This window comes from Arvicola amphibius, chromosome 9 (assembly GCF_903992535.2).
Source record: "Arvicola amphibius chromosome 9, mArvAmp1.2, whole genome shotgun sequence".
NCBI lineage: Eukaryota > Metazoa > Chordata > Mammalia > Rodentia > Cricetidae > Arvicola > Arvicola amphibius.
In genome coordinates, this window is record NC_052055.2 from 115991159 (window position 1) to 116009428 (window position 18270).

Here is an 18270-nt window from a genome sequence, read left to right on the forward strand (position 1 = left end):
ATCTCCCTGGCTCCCTCTGCTGTCTATAAAGCAGGTGACCATGAGGTTGAAGTCTGTAGGGTGAATCACTGGGGGAATGAAGGGTTCCTCAAATGTGCCCTTCAGTGGCTGGAAGTCATGGTTGATCTGCTGTGCCTAGGGCTTGCCACTTGGTAAGGCTGAGTCAAGAATGGCAGGAAGCTGAACATCATGTTTTTTAACCTAGATATTCAAATAATGAAGGTTCAAATAATTCAAGTTGCAATTAAGGAGGGAAGGGGGAGGAGGAGGGGAGGAAATGGAAATCTTTAATAAAAAAATGAGAAAAAAAAAGAAAAATCACATCATAAATATTAAAAAGCTATTCTAGGAAAATTCTAATTTTTCTTACCCACCCCTTTTCTAGGTACTTAAAAACTCATTAAGTCAACTGAACTTGCATGAAATAAGAACAATGTAAAAATTTTCCACCACTAAATAAAAAATAAAAATAAAGTACACACCAGACCAGGACAAAGACTAAAAGTCCCTAAAGTGGACGGCTCAGACCTTACCCCATCCCTCAGGCACAGCCCAAAGTTAGTTGAAGGCAGCTGGGGCCCACAGAAAGCTCTAGAATATTCAAAGGCTGCACAGACTCAGACTTTCTGCCTGGAGGCTAGCATGTGGCTCTTACAGGCAAGTTTCTGGACTGGCTGGGCCATATGTTAGCTTTCTTGCCACTGTGACAGAACGGTTGGTATAACTAAGAAGGAATAAAGATTTATTTAGCTTATGCTTTCAGAGATTTCACTGTGGAAGGAAGGGCGTGGCCGAGGAGCTCACACCATGGGAGACAGGAAGGAGAGTGGAAAGGATAGGAGACAGGTATGCCTTCCATGGTACACCCCAGAAACCTGCTCTTTCGAGTTAGCCTCGCCTCCTGGAGACCGTGTGTTCTAACACATGGACCTGCAGAGACACTGAGTGGACATAGGACAGCACGGGAGACCATGTGTTCAAACAAATGAACCTACAGAGACACTGAGTGGACAAAGGACAGCACAGGAGACCATGTGTTTTAACACACGAGCCTGCAGAGACACTGAGTAGACACAGGACAGGACAGGAGACCATGTGTTCTAACACGTGAGCCTGAGGAGACATTGAGTAGACACAGGACAGCACTGTAGACCAGAAGCAGAGAACTGGCAATGAACTGAGCTGGACTGCAGGGGCACATAGCAGGTACTTTGGGACACCTGAGCTGCTCCACAGGACTCCTGATGACCCTTAATTCCACCCACACAGTACAGCGCTCACACTATACTTCCCACATGGTCCGGGGCATCTGTTTATCCAAACCTCCTGAACCTCTCTAGAAAAAAGATGTGGTTAACTGCTTTCTCTTCAAGAACCTTCTAGGAGGCTACTGCCCATGTGACTAGAGTTGGGCATGAATTTCATGCCAGTGCAGGCTCCCAAACTATATATCACCTACCCATAAATGACACTTTTATTTGTTGGGGTTGGGGGAAGTCTGTCCTCTGATCAGTGGTTCACATTCACAGTGGCACCTGAGTCAACCATGCTGAGAAGCTGCACTCTCCAGCCTGGCCCCCTCTGAGGAGACTGTCTAAGGTGGCCAGATCTCTGCAGGGGTCCTGAGATCCTCTCCAAGCAGCCTGAGGCAAAGCTGAACAGGGAGCTCAGGAAGGAAGCTCCAGTCTTTAACCTCAAAGGCAGCCGAGAACAGCACAGAGGAGAGAGGCGTCACTGAGGCCATTCCCCAGGACAGTGACAGTGTTAGAGGGGTAACCAGTACTACAGTGCTGGGGGTGATGTACCCAGGGACCACACCCACCACAAACTCTGACCTACCCATGCTGCCAGTAGAACTGAGGCCAGGCGGCATCAGGGAGGCGACTCGGGGAGCAATGCTGAGTGGTGCCGGTACAGCAGCCCAGGAAAAGCTGCGTGCAATCGTGCACACTACACAAGGTCGTCATTAAGACATGTAAAGAATGTCTGTGACAGATTCAAAAGTCTGCAATTTATTAAGTACAAAAGCAGATTATAAAATAACTATATGGTCCTAATTTTGTAAAGAAAAAAAAAAATTAAAGGTTAAAAATCCCTGAGATTCATGGCAATACCAAGACTGCTATTACTTCATCAGTAGGAGTGTAGAAGATTTTAAATTTCCTTTCTTACGCTTTAATGTGTTTTCCAGATTTTATATGATATGCATAATTGGTTTTGTATTTCTGAAAGAAATAATGCATAATAAAATACATCCTATTTGGGGAAATTTTTAAAACCCTTTCACACATTTCAAAATGCAGAATTACAAAGTCAATAGCTTTTATTAACATGATATAAAAAATTAGTGTGATATACAGAATTCCCAGAGAGTAACTTTAAAACATTTTAATACGATTCTTAAAATCTTAACTTACCAGATACGTTCTTACTGCCACTGAGTTTTTAATACAAAAAATTTCCAAGCGCTGTTTACTATAAAACTACAGTACTGAGACCGTGGATGGGCGGTCTGTTCCGGTCGCCTACTGTGATCCTTTACCAGCCTGCTGTTAAACTACAGTACTGAGACCGTGGATGGGCGGTCTGTTTCGGTCGCCCACTGTGATCCTTTACCAGTCTGCTGTTAAAGCTCGGGCCGAGTCGTAAGTTACATGGATTCTGTACACGGTCATAACATGTTTAGTAAAGTTCCAGTATGTTTCCGCATACTCCACCAGTTTGACACCATGAGCAAAAGGCTACTGCACATGGTGCTTTCCGAGACGGAGATGCGGGAGGGGGACCAGGTAGCTGGACTCACTGACGCACGAGTCCAGGCTAACTCTGGAAAAATCAAGCTGTTTCTGTGACGCAGGTATGAGTCATAACTTCTCTACCCTTGAAAGTCCCCAAAACCCCAACAACTTGATAACACTAATCTTTGATTAGTCATATAAAAATAATCTTAGATTCATGCTTGACTTCAAATTCTTAGAAGTATCTAAAGGATTTTACATTCTCTTTTCTGACTTAAGTACAATATTAGATCACTTGGATTTCAAGTTTGGATTAAATAACTAAATGGTTTGGCCAAATTTTATAGGCACATAACTCAAATGCAAAGCCAAGAGGCTGCAGCGGTGTCTGTCCTAGACAGTCAGGCTCCCACGGCAACTCAAGTGTGAAAGAGACCCGGCTAGCACACGGGTAAGACCTTAGGTTGCCACTCAAGCTTCCAGACCTTTCATGAAAATAATTCACTATACTTCATGAGAAGAATTAATATTGTGATGTCATGAGAACTTGCAATTTAAATGTCATTAAGTTATAGGCTAGGAAGCGATTTTAAATTAAATGCTGGTTTATCGTTCTGAAATAGATCTAAGTAGTCCAAATGGCACTTACTGAGCATTAGTGACAACACACGCAGACAACCAGGCACACCTGCTCCAATTATCACACTGGAAAAGGAAGCTGTGTGGCTCAGTGGAGTCTGTGAACATGGAGGGGGGGCTGCTCCTTTCCTCAGCCCTCCTAGGAGGCTTGGCTTAAAAGTTCTCTGCAGCATAAACTTTACGTATATGCTTGCTATTACAAGTGGGAATAAATAATCAGGAAATTATATATTTAGAAATCAGGAATATTTTTAGGGTAAAAAAGTGCAAGCTCGCAGTAGAGCGGGGAACAGCCGTAGTGTTGGCAATGTCCGCAGCGTAACACCGGGCCTTCCTTCCCTTCCCAGTCACCCATGTTTTGGTAAATACACTTGGCAGACCCAGAACATTTCTTTAGTTGATTCAGACGTGTTCTGACAGGACAGTCAGGACGCTGTCAAGAGGATCTGAAAAGCACACGCAGGGGTGAACTGATGAAGCCTGAAATCCCTTCTCCCAGGGCATCAACAGTGCGGCCCATCTTTCCTTCCACCTCTGCTGGTCCGTCACCCAGCTCTGTCCAGCTACACTCACATATTGTAGGCCACATAGATAGGGTCCAGCTGGTCAGCCAGGAAGCCGTCGCGCAGGTGCATGCGCTGCTTCTCACCCCGAGAGTTGATGGGGATCACCCCAGGATCTACGATGACCACCACACCCACTACGAGGTAGTGTTCCTCCAGCACGACATTGGTGACCAGTGCTACCAGGTCCAGGGCATCCTGCTCCAGACCGTCCAGCTCTACCACCACCACCAGCAGATTGGTCCAGGTGAACACAGCACTGAAGGAGAACAATCAGTCAGAGATGGACAGCGTGGGGAGCAGATGCTAGGAAAGTATGCCTAACTGAGCAAAGATGCCTGCTCACATCATTGGCACAGCACTGCCATTTAACGTCATTTACGGTCTTAAAGCCGGACTAACTGTACCTTATAGGAATAAGAATCAAGAACAAAGCTGTACTGTCCCAGGCAAGTTCCTAGAGAGTGAAGAGACCATGGCTACCACTGATTATAAGGAAAACCACATTTAAACTAGAAATACTTCAGGCAGTGGCAATCTCACATTCTGCTTGTTTGCTGAAGACAGTTGTGCGACTGAAACCTGATCAGGAAGGGAGAAGGGACAAGGAGACATTCTGGTGCTGTTCTGTAGAAATGTATCTAGAGGCAGGGCCTTCTGGAGAAAGGAGAGGGCAATCTAGCTTACCAGGGACTGTAACTGTGGGGGCTGTGCTCATGGCAGAACAGTGCCTGGTGCTGCCCTTGTGTGCAGTGCTCATGCCCAGGGAGAGGCTGCATGGACAGCATGGGAAATCCCTCCATCGGCTCTTACCATTCTGCAATGTTCCTGTGTGCACGGATCACAGAGGTTTCTATGTCGATGGGGTGGTACCGCATGCCTCTCAGCTCTAGCGTTTCATCCAGAGACCCAACAACATACAGTGCATCATGTCGCTCTGTGAACACGAGGATGTGCATGCTTAGGAAGTTACACACACAGTGAGTCTGCCTACCCTCCGGGTATGAACCCTACCAGGCGCCCTGTGCCACACGGAGGCCATGACACCAATATCCCTTGGGTCTTGTGCGCCAAGACAAGAGGGCTGGTGGAGATGCCAACAACTTAGTCTTACCTGTGTGGTGGTCAACAATCTCAGCAGTTATAGCAGTATATGTTAATGTGTTTTTAAATCATTTTAGTTACAGAATGGTATAGCAACCACAGGCTACAAAAGTCCTGACTCTGGCTGTTAGGCCTGCAGGGACCAGACCTTTGGCAAGCATCACAGCTTGGCCCAGCAGGATGGAAGGGGCACCACATATGACTGAAGAACCATACAGAGCACACCTTCAGGGTGAAAATGGCATCATATAAGACTGAAAAGCCACGCAGCGCACACCACACTGATAAAGAATGCAGTTTCTGGAAACTTGGGAGGAACCTCACAGTGTACGGCCAACAGCTGCCACCACCCTCACCCTATCCTCTTCAGAGGTCAAGAGTCTAAGATTGTGAAGGGCAGCAATGGAAGGAGGAACAGCAGCACTCAGAGAGAAGTGTCCTGAAGCCTATTCTTTATCCCACACTGAACAACACAAATTACAGCCAGTGGTGTATGGGTGTGTGTGGGGGGGTGGTAATTAAAGGCCCCCAAAGAGGAGGCAAGGCTTACAGGCTATAGCAGCAGAACCCCCAATCCCTGCAGTGCTGGAGCAAGCCCTTTACCAAGGAGCCCTTACCTCCACTGGCATCAGTTAGCTCTGTCCTGCGAAGAAAGCCAAGGTAGCCAGTCCTTGCCCAAATGGTCTGGGTGTCTCCAAAGCTCAGCCGGGCACTGAAGTGATCAGCATGAAGTGTCTCCTCCCCGTAGACCGTGTAGTACCCAGTGGCATTGTGGGGACTGCTCACCCAGATCTAGTGGACAAGCAAACCATTGAGTACTGACTCCGTCCTGCAGAGTCCATGGTCCAAGATGACCTCAAGACAACACCAAAAAGGTAAGGGTAGCATTTCCAGCGTCTTATTTTGTGAACTGAATATAACTACAAGCACAGCGAGCAAACACAAATATGACTAACTACTATTATGCTTTCTTTTTCTTCTTCCCCCTATTCCTTCCTCCTCCTTTTAGACAGGGTCTTGCTATGTAGCTCAGGCTGGTATCCACTTCACAATCCTCCTGCTTCAGCATCCTGATTGCCTGTGTGTGTGTGTGTGTGTGTGTGTGTGCGCGCGCGCGTGCGCGTGCCTAACATAACCTCTTCTAAAATAAACTGTTCCTTTGTTCCAGGAATGGCATCTGTCCCGTCTGGACGCTCCCACTTCCATGTATCAAACGACAGTGACAGTGAGAGAAAGGGGGTAGTCGTCTGTTCACAATGGAGGCAGGTTAAAGTGCACTCTGTGGAAAACACATAGCTGCTCACTCACTCGTGCCTAAACAATGCAAATGGCACGCTGGTGTCCACAACAGCACTGTGCAACTGCAGTCATGTGCATTCGTGCAGGATGCTCACATGAGCTGATATGCATCCATGTATAGACTAAAGTCTATAGGTTTGGCCTATAGTCCTCAATAGTGTCAAGGGGCCTCTTAGACAGTGCCCACCCCGAACCCAAAAAGCTGCCTACTCTGACAATGTCACAAAGCAACCTCCAAAAAGAGAAGCAGAAAGGAAGGCAGATTCCATGAAGAGTAAGTCTCCCATTCAGCTCAGACCTCCCATGTCTCGTGGGCACTCCCTTGCAGGCTCTCCTTGCCCTTAGCTGCCTAGTGCCCATAAGCCAGGGGCCCTATCTTCCCATTGTACACAGTGACGGAGCCCCCAACATGCTCACTACTGTGAATAAAGGGCCTCATTAGCCCATTGCCTGTGAGTGAGGGGCCCCATGCCCAGTCTCTGTGAAGTGTTCCACCTGTCTAGTGCCCGTGAGTGACCCCACTTTCCCACTGTCTGCAAGAGGCTCCACTGGCCCACTTTCCATGAGTGGGAACAACATCTGTGCACTGCCCATGAGTGAATGTTACCTGGAAGTGAGGGGCTCTCCTGCCCCTGTGAGCAACATTTCCTACCTACCTAATGCCGGTGACAGGCTCTGTGTGCCACAACCGCCTAACAGATGGCTAAGTCTTTGGGTCACCAAGGATCCTGAGCCTGGAATAAAGTCCCGTGTGGTCTTGAACCTGTGGTCAGTGTTTGATGCCACTGGGTCTGTGACCTTGGCTCTGATGCTAAACCTAGTTTTAAGGAGTGGCTGATCAGTTCTCCCAAAAACAGCTGTTCTTATTCCCTGGGCTACTGATGGTCCCATGTGGCTCCCCTGGCACCCCAATGTCCTCATAATTTTGTTGGTGGGGTGACCCGGTGAGAGGAGAGGTCTCTCTCCCCACACGCTGTAGAGCCCTGTATTATAAGCAGGGTCTGAGAGTGCAGGAGAGGTGGAAAGGAATCCTAGCAGGATTCTTAAGAGAAGCTGGAAAGAAAGCAGGTGTTCAGAACACCTGCTGCTCTTCCAGAGGCCCTGAGTTTGGTTCCTGGCACCTCCTCAGGTGGTTCACAACCACCTGGAGCTCTAGTTCCTGGAAAGAGCTCAGCCTCTGGCATCTACAGACACCTACAGTTGTGTGTACACACCCACAGAACATACACACACACAAACACACACAGGCACACAATAAAGAATAATAAAAATTGATCTTTTCATAAAGACATATGGAGTCCCAAAAGAATACCTGAACCCTAAGAGAATTCTGAGAGGAGGAGAGAGAATCCAGGGTCTGGAAGGCTCTCACCTGGTCCACACCCAGCAGCACTCACCTCGCCCAGGTGTGAGTCTCCCAGGGGCCCTTTGGTCTCCGTGTGTGCAATGATGACCTTCACTCCCGGGAGGATCTGCAGGAAGAAAGCTGTTAAAGGCCCTGGGAAAGAAGCCTCCTAGGCTTCTGACTCAGTGGCAGGACAAGTCCTGTTTCTCATGCATGCTTCCCTCTCTGCCACTGGAGTGAGGAAGCACACAAGCAGGACAGGCTACACAGATCCAGAGTTGAGCAACCTGCCCACCCCACCCCTGAACCTGTCTGCAGAGAGCCAGTCCCTTCTCTGTGTCTGTCTCTGGGCCCTCCAACTATGGGCTCTAAGCTCTGGGTATTCAAATATCTAACTTTACACTGCTAAACTCTTCAGTGGCCAATCCCACTCCCCAGGTGGTATCCTAGTCACCAGGAGCACAACCCCAGCACTGCCCACACCAACTTCTACTACCTTTCCAGACTCCATCAACGGTAGACTATGCGGAGAACCCCGTTCCACCAAACGAACTCTAAAAATTGACAAAGAAAAAAATTCAGAATAAAATTTACTTCACAGTAATTTCTAAAAGGGGAAATCACATGTGTCCGAGTGAGCCCACAATGTCGTTTCCTGGGTGCAAGTGTTGCTGCCTTGGCTGGCATCCTCGCCACACAGGACGCTGGAGATAGCCTAGAGCACCTGGTCAGAGTGTGCACGAGGTTGTGCAGACAGGGAGGGGCTGTACCTGTCGTGCCGCAGTGCCCGCATGTCCACATAGACAGTCGTGGGATCTGGGCCTGTTGTGCCCTAGGAGAACAAGAGAGGAACTTCTTTCAAAATCCCTGTGCTCTGCCCGGTTTCACAAGCATGGCCACGTAAGAGCTCCTCCCCGGTTGTTTGTGACACCCCGACAGAAGCTGTACATCTTACAACCAGTCTGCGCAAGGGCTCCTGGTCCCCGTGGCAGAACTGATGCTGTCCATCCAAACATCTACTTGGCTAGCTGATGCTGAGCAACTCAATGACGCAAATCAAAGCATCAAATCCTGGAGTTTCTGTCAGTTCTGATTAGTTTTCGTCCCTACTGGTCTCTGTGCTGAACAACACTGCAGACTGGGGACAGATCCACCCAGCGTCATCAGGGCCTGGAGTCTAACTCAGGACTAAGTACAGCAGAGGCTAAGATGAGCCAAACAACTTGAGTGTCATGCATGTCCTGGGCTGTACTGTCACTCAACAAGGTTTATTATTATTATCACATTTATTTAACTGTATATGCTTGTATGTACACCCACATGCCTACAGCATGTCTGTGAAGGTCAGAGGACAACTTGGGGAGTCATTTCTCTTTTTCTACCTTGTGGGTCTCAGGGACTAAACTCAGGTCGTCAGGCTTGGTAGCAAGCACCTTTACCTGCTGAGACATCCCACCCCACTAGCCTAGCATTGCCATTTTATTGACAAGGAACATCAAACTAAATGGATACCTTGGTCCATATCATTCCCTAGAGTGTCTAGACAGCATAACCTCTCACCAGCTCTGAAAACTTTCCTTTACATTTGGTTACAAAGGAGCTCTTGTAAAGTCAAATAATTCTCACTGGGAATAAACTAAGACATTAAAAGCAACATGTATTCTGGAATCCACCAGAAGATCACATGAACTCATAGAAGCGGGGTGTGGGTAAGGAGCAGGAAGTAGGGGTGACAGACATGGAGACACTAGCAAGGTTGAGGGCTAGGGCAAGGTCCTACCTGCTCAGCTAGTTTTCCCAGCCTGTTGGGCTGACAGAGGCCAGGGCGGCCAGCAGAGGGAGACAGGGAGGAAATAGCACAGGAAACAAACAGAAGGCCACAGGCCACATGAGAAACACCGTGAGAGAGAAGAGCACATCACTGTATCTTAAAGAGCAAACACAGATCTATCGTTACAAGTTCTGCCACTGCACAGCACTCACATGCTGACAAACAAGGCCAGCGCCTTCCCATATGCACGGGTGGGGGCACCTTCAGAGCTAGACTCCGGTATTTCCTAACCCACAGTACCAGCCTGTACATCAGCCACAGCAGTGCATCCGGCCCCGGCCCCCTAGTCTCTTCTGGCAACACAGCCATCTGAAACTCACAGCAGTCTGGAGCACAGCCTTGTCGTGGCTGAGAGGATATGAGCAAATGGAGGGGGGAAACAGTGACACCTTTCAGACAGGTGTGGACTCTGGAGCTGAAACCTGCCCTGCACACGCAGCCAAGAGAATAGGGCACAAGCCGAGCATATGCTTCGGGAACCCAGAAAGGGGACTTTGTGGTCACCACAGCATTTAATATGTCAGATATATGGTCAGTATTTGTCTTTAAGAAATGCTCAGAGCCGGGCGGTGGTGGCGCATGCCTTTAATCCCAGCACTCGGGAGGCAGAGGCAGGTGGATCTCTGAGTTTGAGGCCAGCCTGGTCTACAAGAACTAGTTCCAAGACAGGCTCTAGAAACTACAGGGAAACCCTGTCTCGAAAAACCAAAAAAAAAAAAAAAAAAAAAAAAAAAAAAAAAAAAAAAAAAAAGAAAGAAATGCTTAGAAAGAAGTGGAAACAAGGACTAATATAAAAATCAGAAAACAGGGAGCTCCTGAGAAAGCCTTGGGATACTCATGTCGATTCTAAAACTTCTGAGAGGTCTACTTTAGTAACAGTCCTAAACTAAAGTGACCAACGCAAATTATCACCCTTATGAGTGCTCCAATTTAAATCTGTACACATATGACATGTATGTGTGTGGGAATATATATATATGTATATATACATATTGTGAATATATATATGTAGATATATATTGATTGTTTTTTAAAGGCAGTTTCTCTATATAGCTCTAGCTGTCCTGGAACTCACTGTGTAGACCAAGCTGGACTCAAACTCAAAAAAAATCTGCCTGCTTCTGCCTCCTGGGTGCTGGATTAAAGGCATGCATCACCACACACAGTTTACTGTAGATTTCGTAGGAAAGCAAGTTCAATCTTACTTTTAAAGATCAGCTACATATTACATTTAACCTAGATATACTCATGATACAATCATAGTCACTGCTTACAAATGAACTTGTTTATATCTAAATACTCCTGTTCATCAGAAAGAATAGACTATCTTTCTAAACAAAGTCCTTACAGTCTCCAAGCCAAATGGTCATGGGGAAATGTAACATCCACAGCTCCAAGGTGGAGACACAGATAAAGCTTTGTACTGGTGTCGTCTGTGAACATATTCTCTGGTGCAGGTGCCAATGACCCGAGGTGCCACCAACTTACCTGGAGGCAGATGGCCACGTTGACTCTGCACCCAAAGGTGGTGCTCACAGCCCGTGCCGGGAGGCCCAGGTCTTTGAATAGCTTGGAAAATGACTGTGTCAATGAGATCCGGGGCCGTTCCTCAGCCACGACCATGCATGTTCGCACACATGACAGGTTCACCCCTTTCATCTGTAGAAGAGCAAGAAGTCATTCCACAACACAGAGTCTGGCGCCCTCTGCACTGACTATCTGAAGGAATCCCTACAGGATACCCATGGGGTCTGGTCATAGATCTGAGCACATAAAGACAGGTTTCCTCTAGTTCTGCCTCCATCTGGGGAATTCTAAGAGTAGAAGTACCTGTAAGTACCCTGAAAACTTTACAGCCAACCCTCTGTCCTTCCTCCTCACAGACCTTCCTCTCTACGGGGTCTGCAGCTTGTCAGACGCGTGTGGGCTTGGAAGTATCACCATGGCTGTGTAGCCCAGCCTGGCACTTACCCTAAGGGCACCTGTCTGTGCACCCAGACCCTTGGTACACATCTCCATCACTGAGTAGGAACAGAAGGTAACACGGGCCTTGTACTGGCTGACAGCAGACAGCCAGAGGGACACATTGCTCTCCAGCTCCAGCGGGGGAACAAGCACTGACTGGTGTCCAGAGTAGACGCTGTGAGGAGAAAGACAGTTGACAGGGAGCCAGAGTGCCAAGCTCTAGGCATCCTTGCTCCTTCCTCACATATACCATTTTTCCAGCCTGAATGGGCACAGATCTGTTCTGAAGCCCAGTGGGAGTTGAGCAGAAACCCACTGTGTGGTGGGGTCCTGCGCGCCACCCAAATAATCAAAAGCAGCAGGAACAATGTGTGGAAGAGGCTTCCTATTTATAGAGGTGGATCACTAATTTTTAGCATTTGAATGAACCAGAAGATTCTTCCCAATCACTATTTTTTCCCCAAGTCAGGGTTTCTCTGTGTAGCCTTGGAATTCACTCTGTAGCCCAGGCTGGCCTCGAACTCACAGATCTGCCTGCTCTGCCTCCCGAGTACTAGGATTAAAGGTGTGCACCATCACTGCGCCCTTTCCAATCAGTAATAATGGGCAGTGTTTGTATTTAATGAAAGATACTCTCAGTCTTGTCCATTTTTTAAAATGATCGTGTGTGTGAGGATGTTGGCGGGATGAACCAGTGCAGGTCAGAGGGCCACTTCACCAAGTCTGTCGTCTCCTTTTACTTTTGTGTGGACCCAGGGATTGAACTCTCATTGCATAGCAAGTGTCTTTACCCTCTGAGCCACCTTAATGGCCTTTATTTCTTTTTCTTTTCTTTCTCTTTTTGCTCTTTTATTCTTACTTTTCTCTTTTTTTCTTTCTTTTTGTTTTGGGGAGGGAGCAGGGTCTTTCCTAGCTGGCCTGGAACTTGCCATGCAGACCAGTCTGGCCTCAAGCTCAGAAGAGCTGGGAGTAACAAGTGCTGAGACTAAAGACATATACCTCCATGCCTGGGTATTTTTATCCTTTTATTAAGTTGTGAACCCCGATTCTAACCAACAGACAAAGCCATTCACACATCTCAGATTCCTAGACACTCAAATAAAACATTTAATGGTCCAAGGTTCTTAAGAACCACACAGGCGCCGGGAGCAATGGGTGCATGCCCTCACCTGCACAGACACCACAGTGCAAAGCCGAGGCCACAGTAAGGGTCCAGGCAGATGGCGATCTGCCGTGAGGGGTACAGCTCACACTGAAGCTTTATGGAGCGGCACAAGGCACTGGTGGCTGCGTGTGACATCTGCAGGAGTGAAGAAAAGGCCTGCTCAGGGCTGTGAAGGAAGAAAGGGTTAAAAGCCATGTCTGCTATGCTCTGTGGTTGGCTGGGCATGCAGCTCCAATATCACCAAGCACCAAATTACTTTCGAAGAAGATGGTTGGCTCATACCCCCATAAAACCTGAATAATAACTACAAAAATTGCATGTAGAAATCTCTGAAACCAGATTGTATGAATATATATATATATATATATATATATATATATATATATATATATATATCATTCTAACTGCACTATTACAAAATGATTTGTTTTATTTATGTGTATGAATTAATGTGCACCACATGCATGGCTGGTGTCCACAGAGGCCTGAAGAGGGTGTCAAATCCCCTGGAACTGGACTTGCATGTGCTTGTGAGCCATCTGAAACAGTGCCAAGAATCTGGGTCCTCTGCAAGAGTAGCAAGTGCTCTTAATGCTGAGCTCTCCCACCAGTCACTTTAAGTGACTCTTAGTTCACGTTAAATAAACTCAGCGAAACCACCTAGAGACCTTCTCTCCATCTAGAGACCAGGCATTACTATAAACAGCAACACATGCAATGCTCTCAGGTATCTGATTTTGGGCTTCATCAATGTTTAATATAAATTTTAAGACACAGTACTGTTTGCTCTGTGCTTTGGATCAAAAGCATCTTCTTAAAGCTGCAGCACACACACCCTTCCTACTGTAGCCTTACCCCTGCCCGTGCCCTCAGCGTCCCCAGGAGGCTGAAGCCAACAGGAGCCCATGAGGTCCTACCTTCACTCCAGCTAAGATCCCTGTAGTCGACACACTGAAGTCCAAGTACGCGAGCACGTCTGGGGAGGGCGGTCTGAAAATGCTAGCTAGCTTCTTTTTTGGAATGTCATCTGTTAAACAGAAGATGCCAGGGACTAATGTCATATGGCCTGCACAAGCAAAGCTTCAGCCTCCCCAGAGACAGATCTGTCATGAAAGACAGGCTGTCAGAGAGCGTTCAGGAGAGGTTACTGGTGCAGGCTCACCATGTCTGTTCTGTGGCTGTGGAGCCTGGACACTGAAGGCAATGGGAGAAGAAATCACTTTATTGCTAGATGGGAAAGGCCAGAGTGCTGAGGAAATGCCAATATTGCAGAGGCTGTGGCAGAGCTACAAAAATAGCCACAAAGACAGACAGATTCTTGGGGTCTGTGCGCTTCAAGTTCATGAGGTAAACACTGCTACTGTCCGTTGTACAAATGGGCAAAGACTCAACAAGGGCAAGGCTGAGCTCTTGAGACTGAAGGATTCTGGCCAACTGGAGCTTAGAGCCTGACCTTTGACCCATATCAGCAGCCCCAGTACCTCACATCTGCCACAGTACCAGGCACACAGCTGTATTAGTCTCTGGTTCCCATAGAAAACAGAACTTCAGAATGCAAGGGTATGATGGAAAAGGAGAGGTTCCTGCCACTCAGGAAGCCAGCACTCAGTCCCTAGTGGTGCTGGGGGTCTACTGGGCCAGGCAGTCCCACATCTGCAAAGCGGAGCTGCCCTTAGCCCACCCTGGTGATGCAACCATAAGACATAGCTTCTTCCAACTGGTGTGAAGGCAGCTCAGGGGCATGATGGCACTCCCCAGTGATAGTGACAGGGATTCTAGGGCTACACAGTGAAAACTGTGCCCCCAAAGAATCAGCAAAAACATGTAGACAACTGCCAGCTAACTATGTTGGCAGGAGGCAGTGGGGAATAAGATTTCAGCCTGTAACATGAGCATGGGACTCTTGATGGTGGGCCCGGAGTAGAGGAGACCTCATATCCTAGACAGGGAGACAGGCCACGAAGGCAACAGTGGTACCTAATGCTCTACTAACACTGTGCCTGTTTTACCAGATAAAGCCAACAAGGCATCCTGACATTTATACAAGCTGATCCATTATCTGGACATTTACTTTTCAATATGTTATTTTATTTTATGTGTATTCCTGAGTTTATATATGTCGTGTGTGTGTGTGTGTGTGTGTGTGTGTGTGTGTGTGTGTGTGTGCAGAGGTCAGAAGACAGATTGGTTCCCTTGATACTGGAATTACAGGCAGTTGTAAGCCTCCATGTGGGTGCTAAAATCCATACCCCAGTCCTCTGCAAGAACAGCAAGTGCTCTTAACCACTGAGTCCTCTCTCCAGCTCCTTAATGTTTGTTTGTTTGTTTATTTATTTGTTTGTTTATTTTGCATGCTAACAGCGTAACACCAACAACAGAAAGCGGTCAGGAAAGAAAGCAATTGCCTGTCTTTGCAGGAGCAGCTGTTGCAGACACATACCTGTATCAAGGATGGTTGGCCAGGTCCTGACATCTACAGCGGCAGCTGCTTCTTTGGACTTGAGCAGCCGTGTAATGGCCTGTGTACTAAGGACACATGCAGATTTGCTGACCTATATCACATGGAAGCAAAAACCCAAGTAAGCTTCATCCTGCAGAGAAGAACATGCATGACAACCGCCATGACCCTGCCCAAGAGGACATGGCCTTCCAGAAGAGAGAACATACCTCAACAATCATCTTCACAGTGGGCAAGGTAGTGCCAAGGTTCTGGGGGTGTGGGGGTCGCACAGTGACAGGCACACAGCCACAGTACAGGCAGCCATAGAATGCAGCGATAAGATCAACCCCTGGGGAGACAGAACACATGGTCAACACTGGGTCCCAAAGGGTAGGTATACAATTTCAGGCCTGATGAGGATAACCTAGAATATTTGTCCACAGACAGAAAAGGGACAAGTAGGCGTGTTTTCCTTTTGACACAGACACAGTTAACTCCAAAGGATAAGGTTGGAGTTCACCAAACTTAGCACTGATAGTATGTTCAGAAAGGAGGGCAACCCGACACCCCAAGAGGGGTTCTCCGGAGGGCCCATGAGCATGTGGGGCTGGGGACACAACAGGAGCTCGCATACTGCAGTAGGAAGGTCCTTGCCCTGTACAGCAGCAGTAGACCTTTGGCCCAGCAGACCCAGGACTTAGAAGGGCTGGACAAGTCTGCATACACAGACCTGGGAGGACAACCTTTGAGACAAACTGCTTGCAGTGGAGCCACAGCAAGGGGAGCCATTCCTTCAGATACCTAGGATAGCTTAACAGTCTATCTCAAAACATACTAAAATGCATTAGAAAGTGATATTAATAGAAACAAGAATTTTTTAAAAAATCAGACATGACTAGAAATTTTAAGAATTCATTTCAAGATAAAGATGCAGGTTGAAGGAGCACAAGGCAACAAAGTCTTAAGATAAAAGATAAAGATGACATTTAAAACTTGAGTGGGAAGGAGATAAGAGAAGAGGAAATGTCAGTTACTAAAGGCAGATAAAGACACACAGATGGAAGGAGCAGAAGTACAGAAGGAAAGCGAGGGATCAGAAAGCACAGCGGGAAGATGATGAGTCAAGAAACTTTTCCTGAATTAAAAGGCACGAAGACTCACACTCAGAAAGATCACTGAGCAGGAAGAACCAACGCTCACTGCCCACACACTAGACTCTGACGACAAGGAAAAGCATTCATTCGTCACAAAGGCAAATGCAGCAAGAGGTTTCCACCCACTAGAGAAATGACTGGTCCAGGTGGAGACGGCATTGCATTTGTTATGCTGGGAACAACGGAGCAGGGCGTGAAGACAGTAACGATCACACATGCCAGGGGTTTCCATGTAGCATAAAGTGAGTACTGATCCCACACAGCTCCCTGGGGATTCTCCAGGGAGGGAGTTCCCCGGCACTGAGACAGATGTGCTAAGGGGAACACATATATGGCTAGTATAGGACCATAAGCATGGGACAATGTGAAGGGAGAATGAAGTTGTGGCAGCCACCGTCTGAGAATGGCATCTGCCATCTGCCGCAGCCCTAATAAGAGGGTGAGACAGAGCACTTGCCCAGCGTGTACAAGGTCCTGGCTCCACTCCTTAGCACCATGAAAAAAGTGGTTGGGGGAGTGAGTGAACACATGCCTAAAAGTTCAACTTGTTCTTTAAAAAAATTCACCAAGTTGCCTGAGGTACTGTCATAATTATTTTGAGAATGCTGCATAATGAAGGATGCCAAAAAAAAAAATGTGTAGTAGTAGGACGTTCCAACCTTGTTATGTCCTAAAGCAGTGGCTCTCCACCTGTGCATCTCAACCCTTCTGGGGTTGAATGACCTTTTCACAGGGGTCACATATCAGATCTACTGCATATCAGAATCATATTTACATCATGATTCATACCAGTAGGAAAATTATAACTATGCAGTAACAATGAAAATAATCTTGTGGCTGGGGCCAGCACAACATGAAGGACTGTATTAAGGGGCCACAGCATCAGGAAGGCTGAGAACCGCTGCCCTCAAGAATCAGAGGGAAAACCATCTTAGAGGAAAGGGTTAGGGAAACTCTCCAGTTTGAACTTAGTTGGAAGGGACAATATGAACCAGCAGCTCTCCAAAAAACACAACTATACTTCAAATTCTAGCTCTGCTCAGAGTAGCCAGCAGCAATGGCTGCCCCTCACCCCACTCCTTGTTCTAAGATGTTGTGCCTGGAAGGGTGAGAATCCAGCTCTAGAGGAAGACACACAGGATAAGCCTGAGCACCTGCCACCCTGACAGCAAAAACGCTACCAAGACCACTAGGAACAGAGGCCCCACCCGAAGGGTTCTCCATTTCCAAAGGCCAGGAGAGGGTCTTGGGCGTGCATTTACCTGGGGGATAGACCAAAGCCACGTGGTCCCCAGCATCCAGTCGCCCCTTCTCCATGAGAGCAGCAGCCACTCTCTCGGCCCTTTTGTGCAGCTGGATACAGGTTGCAGTGCTGGTGACTGTGCCCTGGAGAAGAATCAAGTACACCGGTGTGCTGATGTCTTCAGGTAGGAGAGTGTCTGCTCTGGAACCTGTGTGCATCCTTCTGCACACTGGGTTCCTGTGCTCAGCAACCAAATTACGCCAATGCTAGGCAATGCTGGGGTCTGTATTACAGATGCTTGTAGCAGAGGGTTGGGTAAACACTTCACTGGTACCTGCCAGAGCCAAAGACTGTATAAAGTCAGAATACCCACACCTGGAACCCATCTGAATCCTGAATCCTTTCCCTGAGATCTGTCTCACTGGCTTCCCCACTCAGAGCCTGCAGGACGTTGCCCCCTGTGCCTGTCCAGAGCCAGCGCCCAGCACTTCCACTCTCTCCACTGACCCAGAGGCTCTCCCCACAAGCTGATGACATCTTTGTCTGACAATCACTATCTGTCAGCATGACTTAGAATTCAACTATCAGATGGAAGTTTATTGAGACACCAGGAAGCAAGACAGCCTCTCACATAAGAAACCTGAGTTTTTAGCAGGAAGACTGTCTATTGTTTGAACACAGTGGGCGTCAGTAAGTGCTCTGAATGACTGTGCCTGCACTTGAAGCTGAGAAAGGAAGGTGAAGAGTTGAAGGCCAACCTGGCATATATACCAAGAGCCTACCA

At 47.6% G+C, this 18270-nt stretch overlaps 1 protein-coding gene across 4 annotated transcripts in view; it reads right to left on the reverse strand.

The window, feature by feature from the left end:
* Window positions 1–2587: 2587 nt before the first annotated feature.
* Dip2a (disco interacting protein 2 homolog A) overlaps window positions 2588–18270 on the reverse strand; it is an 80589-nt gene continuing 64906 nt past the window's right edge. For 3 of the 4 annotated variants that reach the window (XM_038341987.2, XM_038341986.1, XM_038341985.2), the window contains 13 exons: window positions 17506–17629; window positions 15317–15438; window positions 15090–15201; window positions 13567–13676; window positions 12654–12784; window positions 11491–11659; window positions 11008–11178; window positions 8459–8520; window positions 8185–8242; window positions 7741–7815; window positions 5662–5836; window positions 4754–4877; window positions 2588–4199 (listed from right to left, as the gene is read on the reverse strand). In XM_038341987.2, coding sequence (XP_038197915.1) covers window positions 3947–4199; window positions 4754–4877; window positions 5662–5836; window positions 7741–7815; window positions 8185–8242; window positions 8459–8520; window positions 11008–11178; window positions 11491–11659; window positions 12654–12784; window positions 13567–13676; window positions 15090–15201; window positions 15317–15438; window positions 17506–17629 — 1686 coding nt within the window. In that variant the 3' untranslated portion in view covers window positions 2588–3946. Of the gene's footprint in view, window positions 4200–4753; window positions 4878–5661; window positions 5837–7740; window positions 7816–8184; window positions 8243–8458; window positions 8521–11007; window positions 11179–11490; window positions 11660–12653; window positions 12816–13566; window positions 13677–15089; window positions 15202–15316; window positions 15439–17505; window positions 17630–18270 lie in introns of those variants that run through there. The other variant, XM_038341989.2, reaches the window with a different exon arrangement.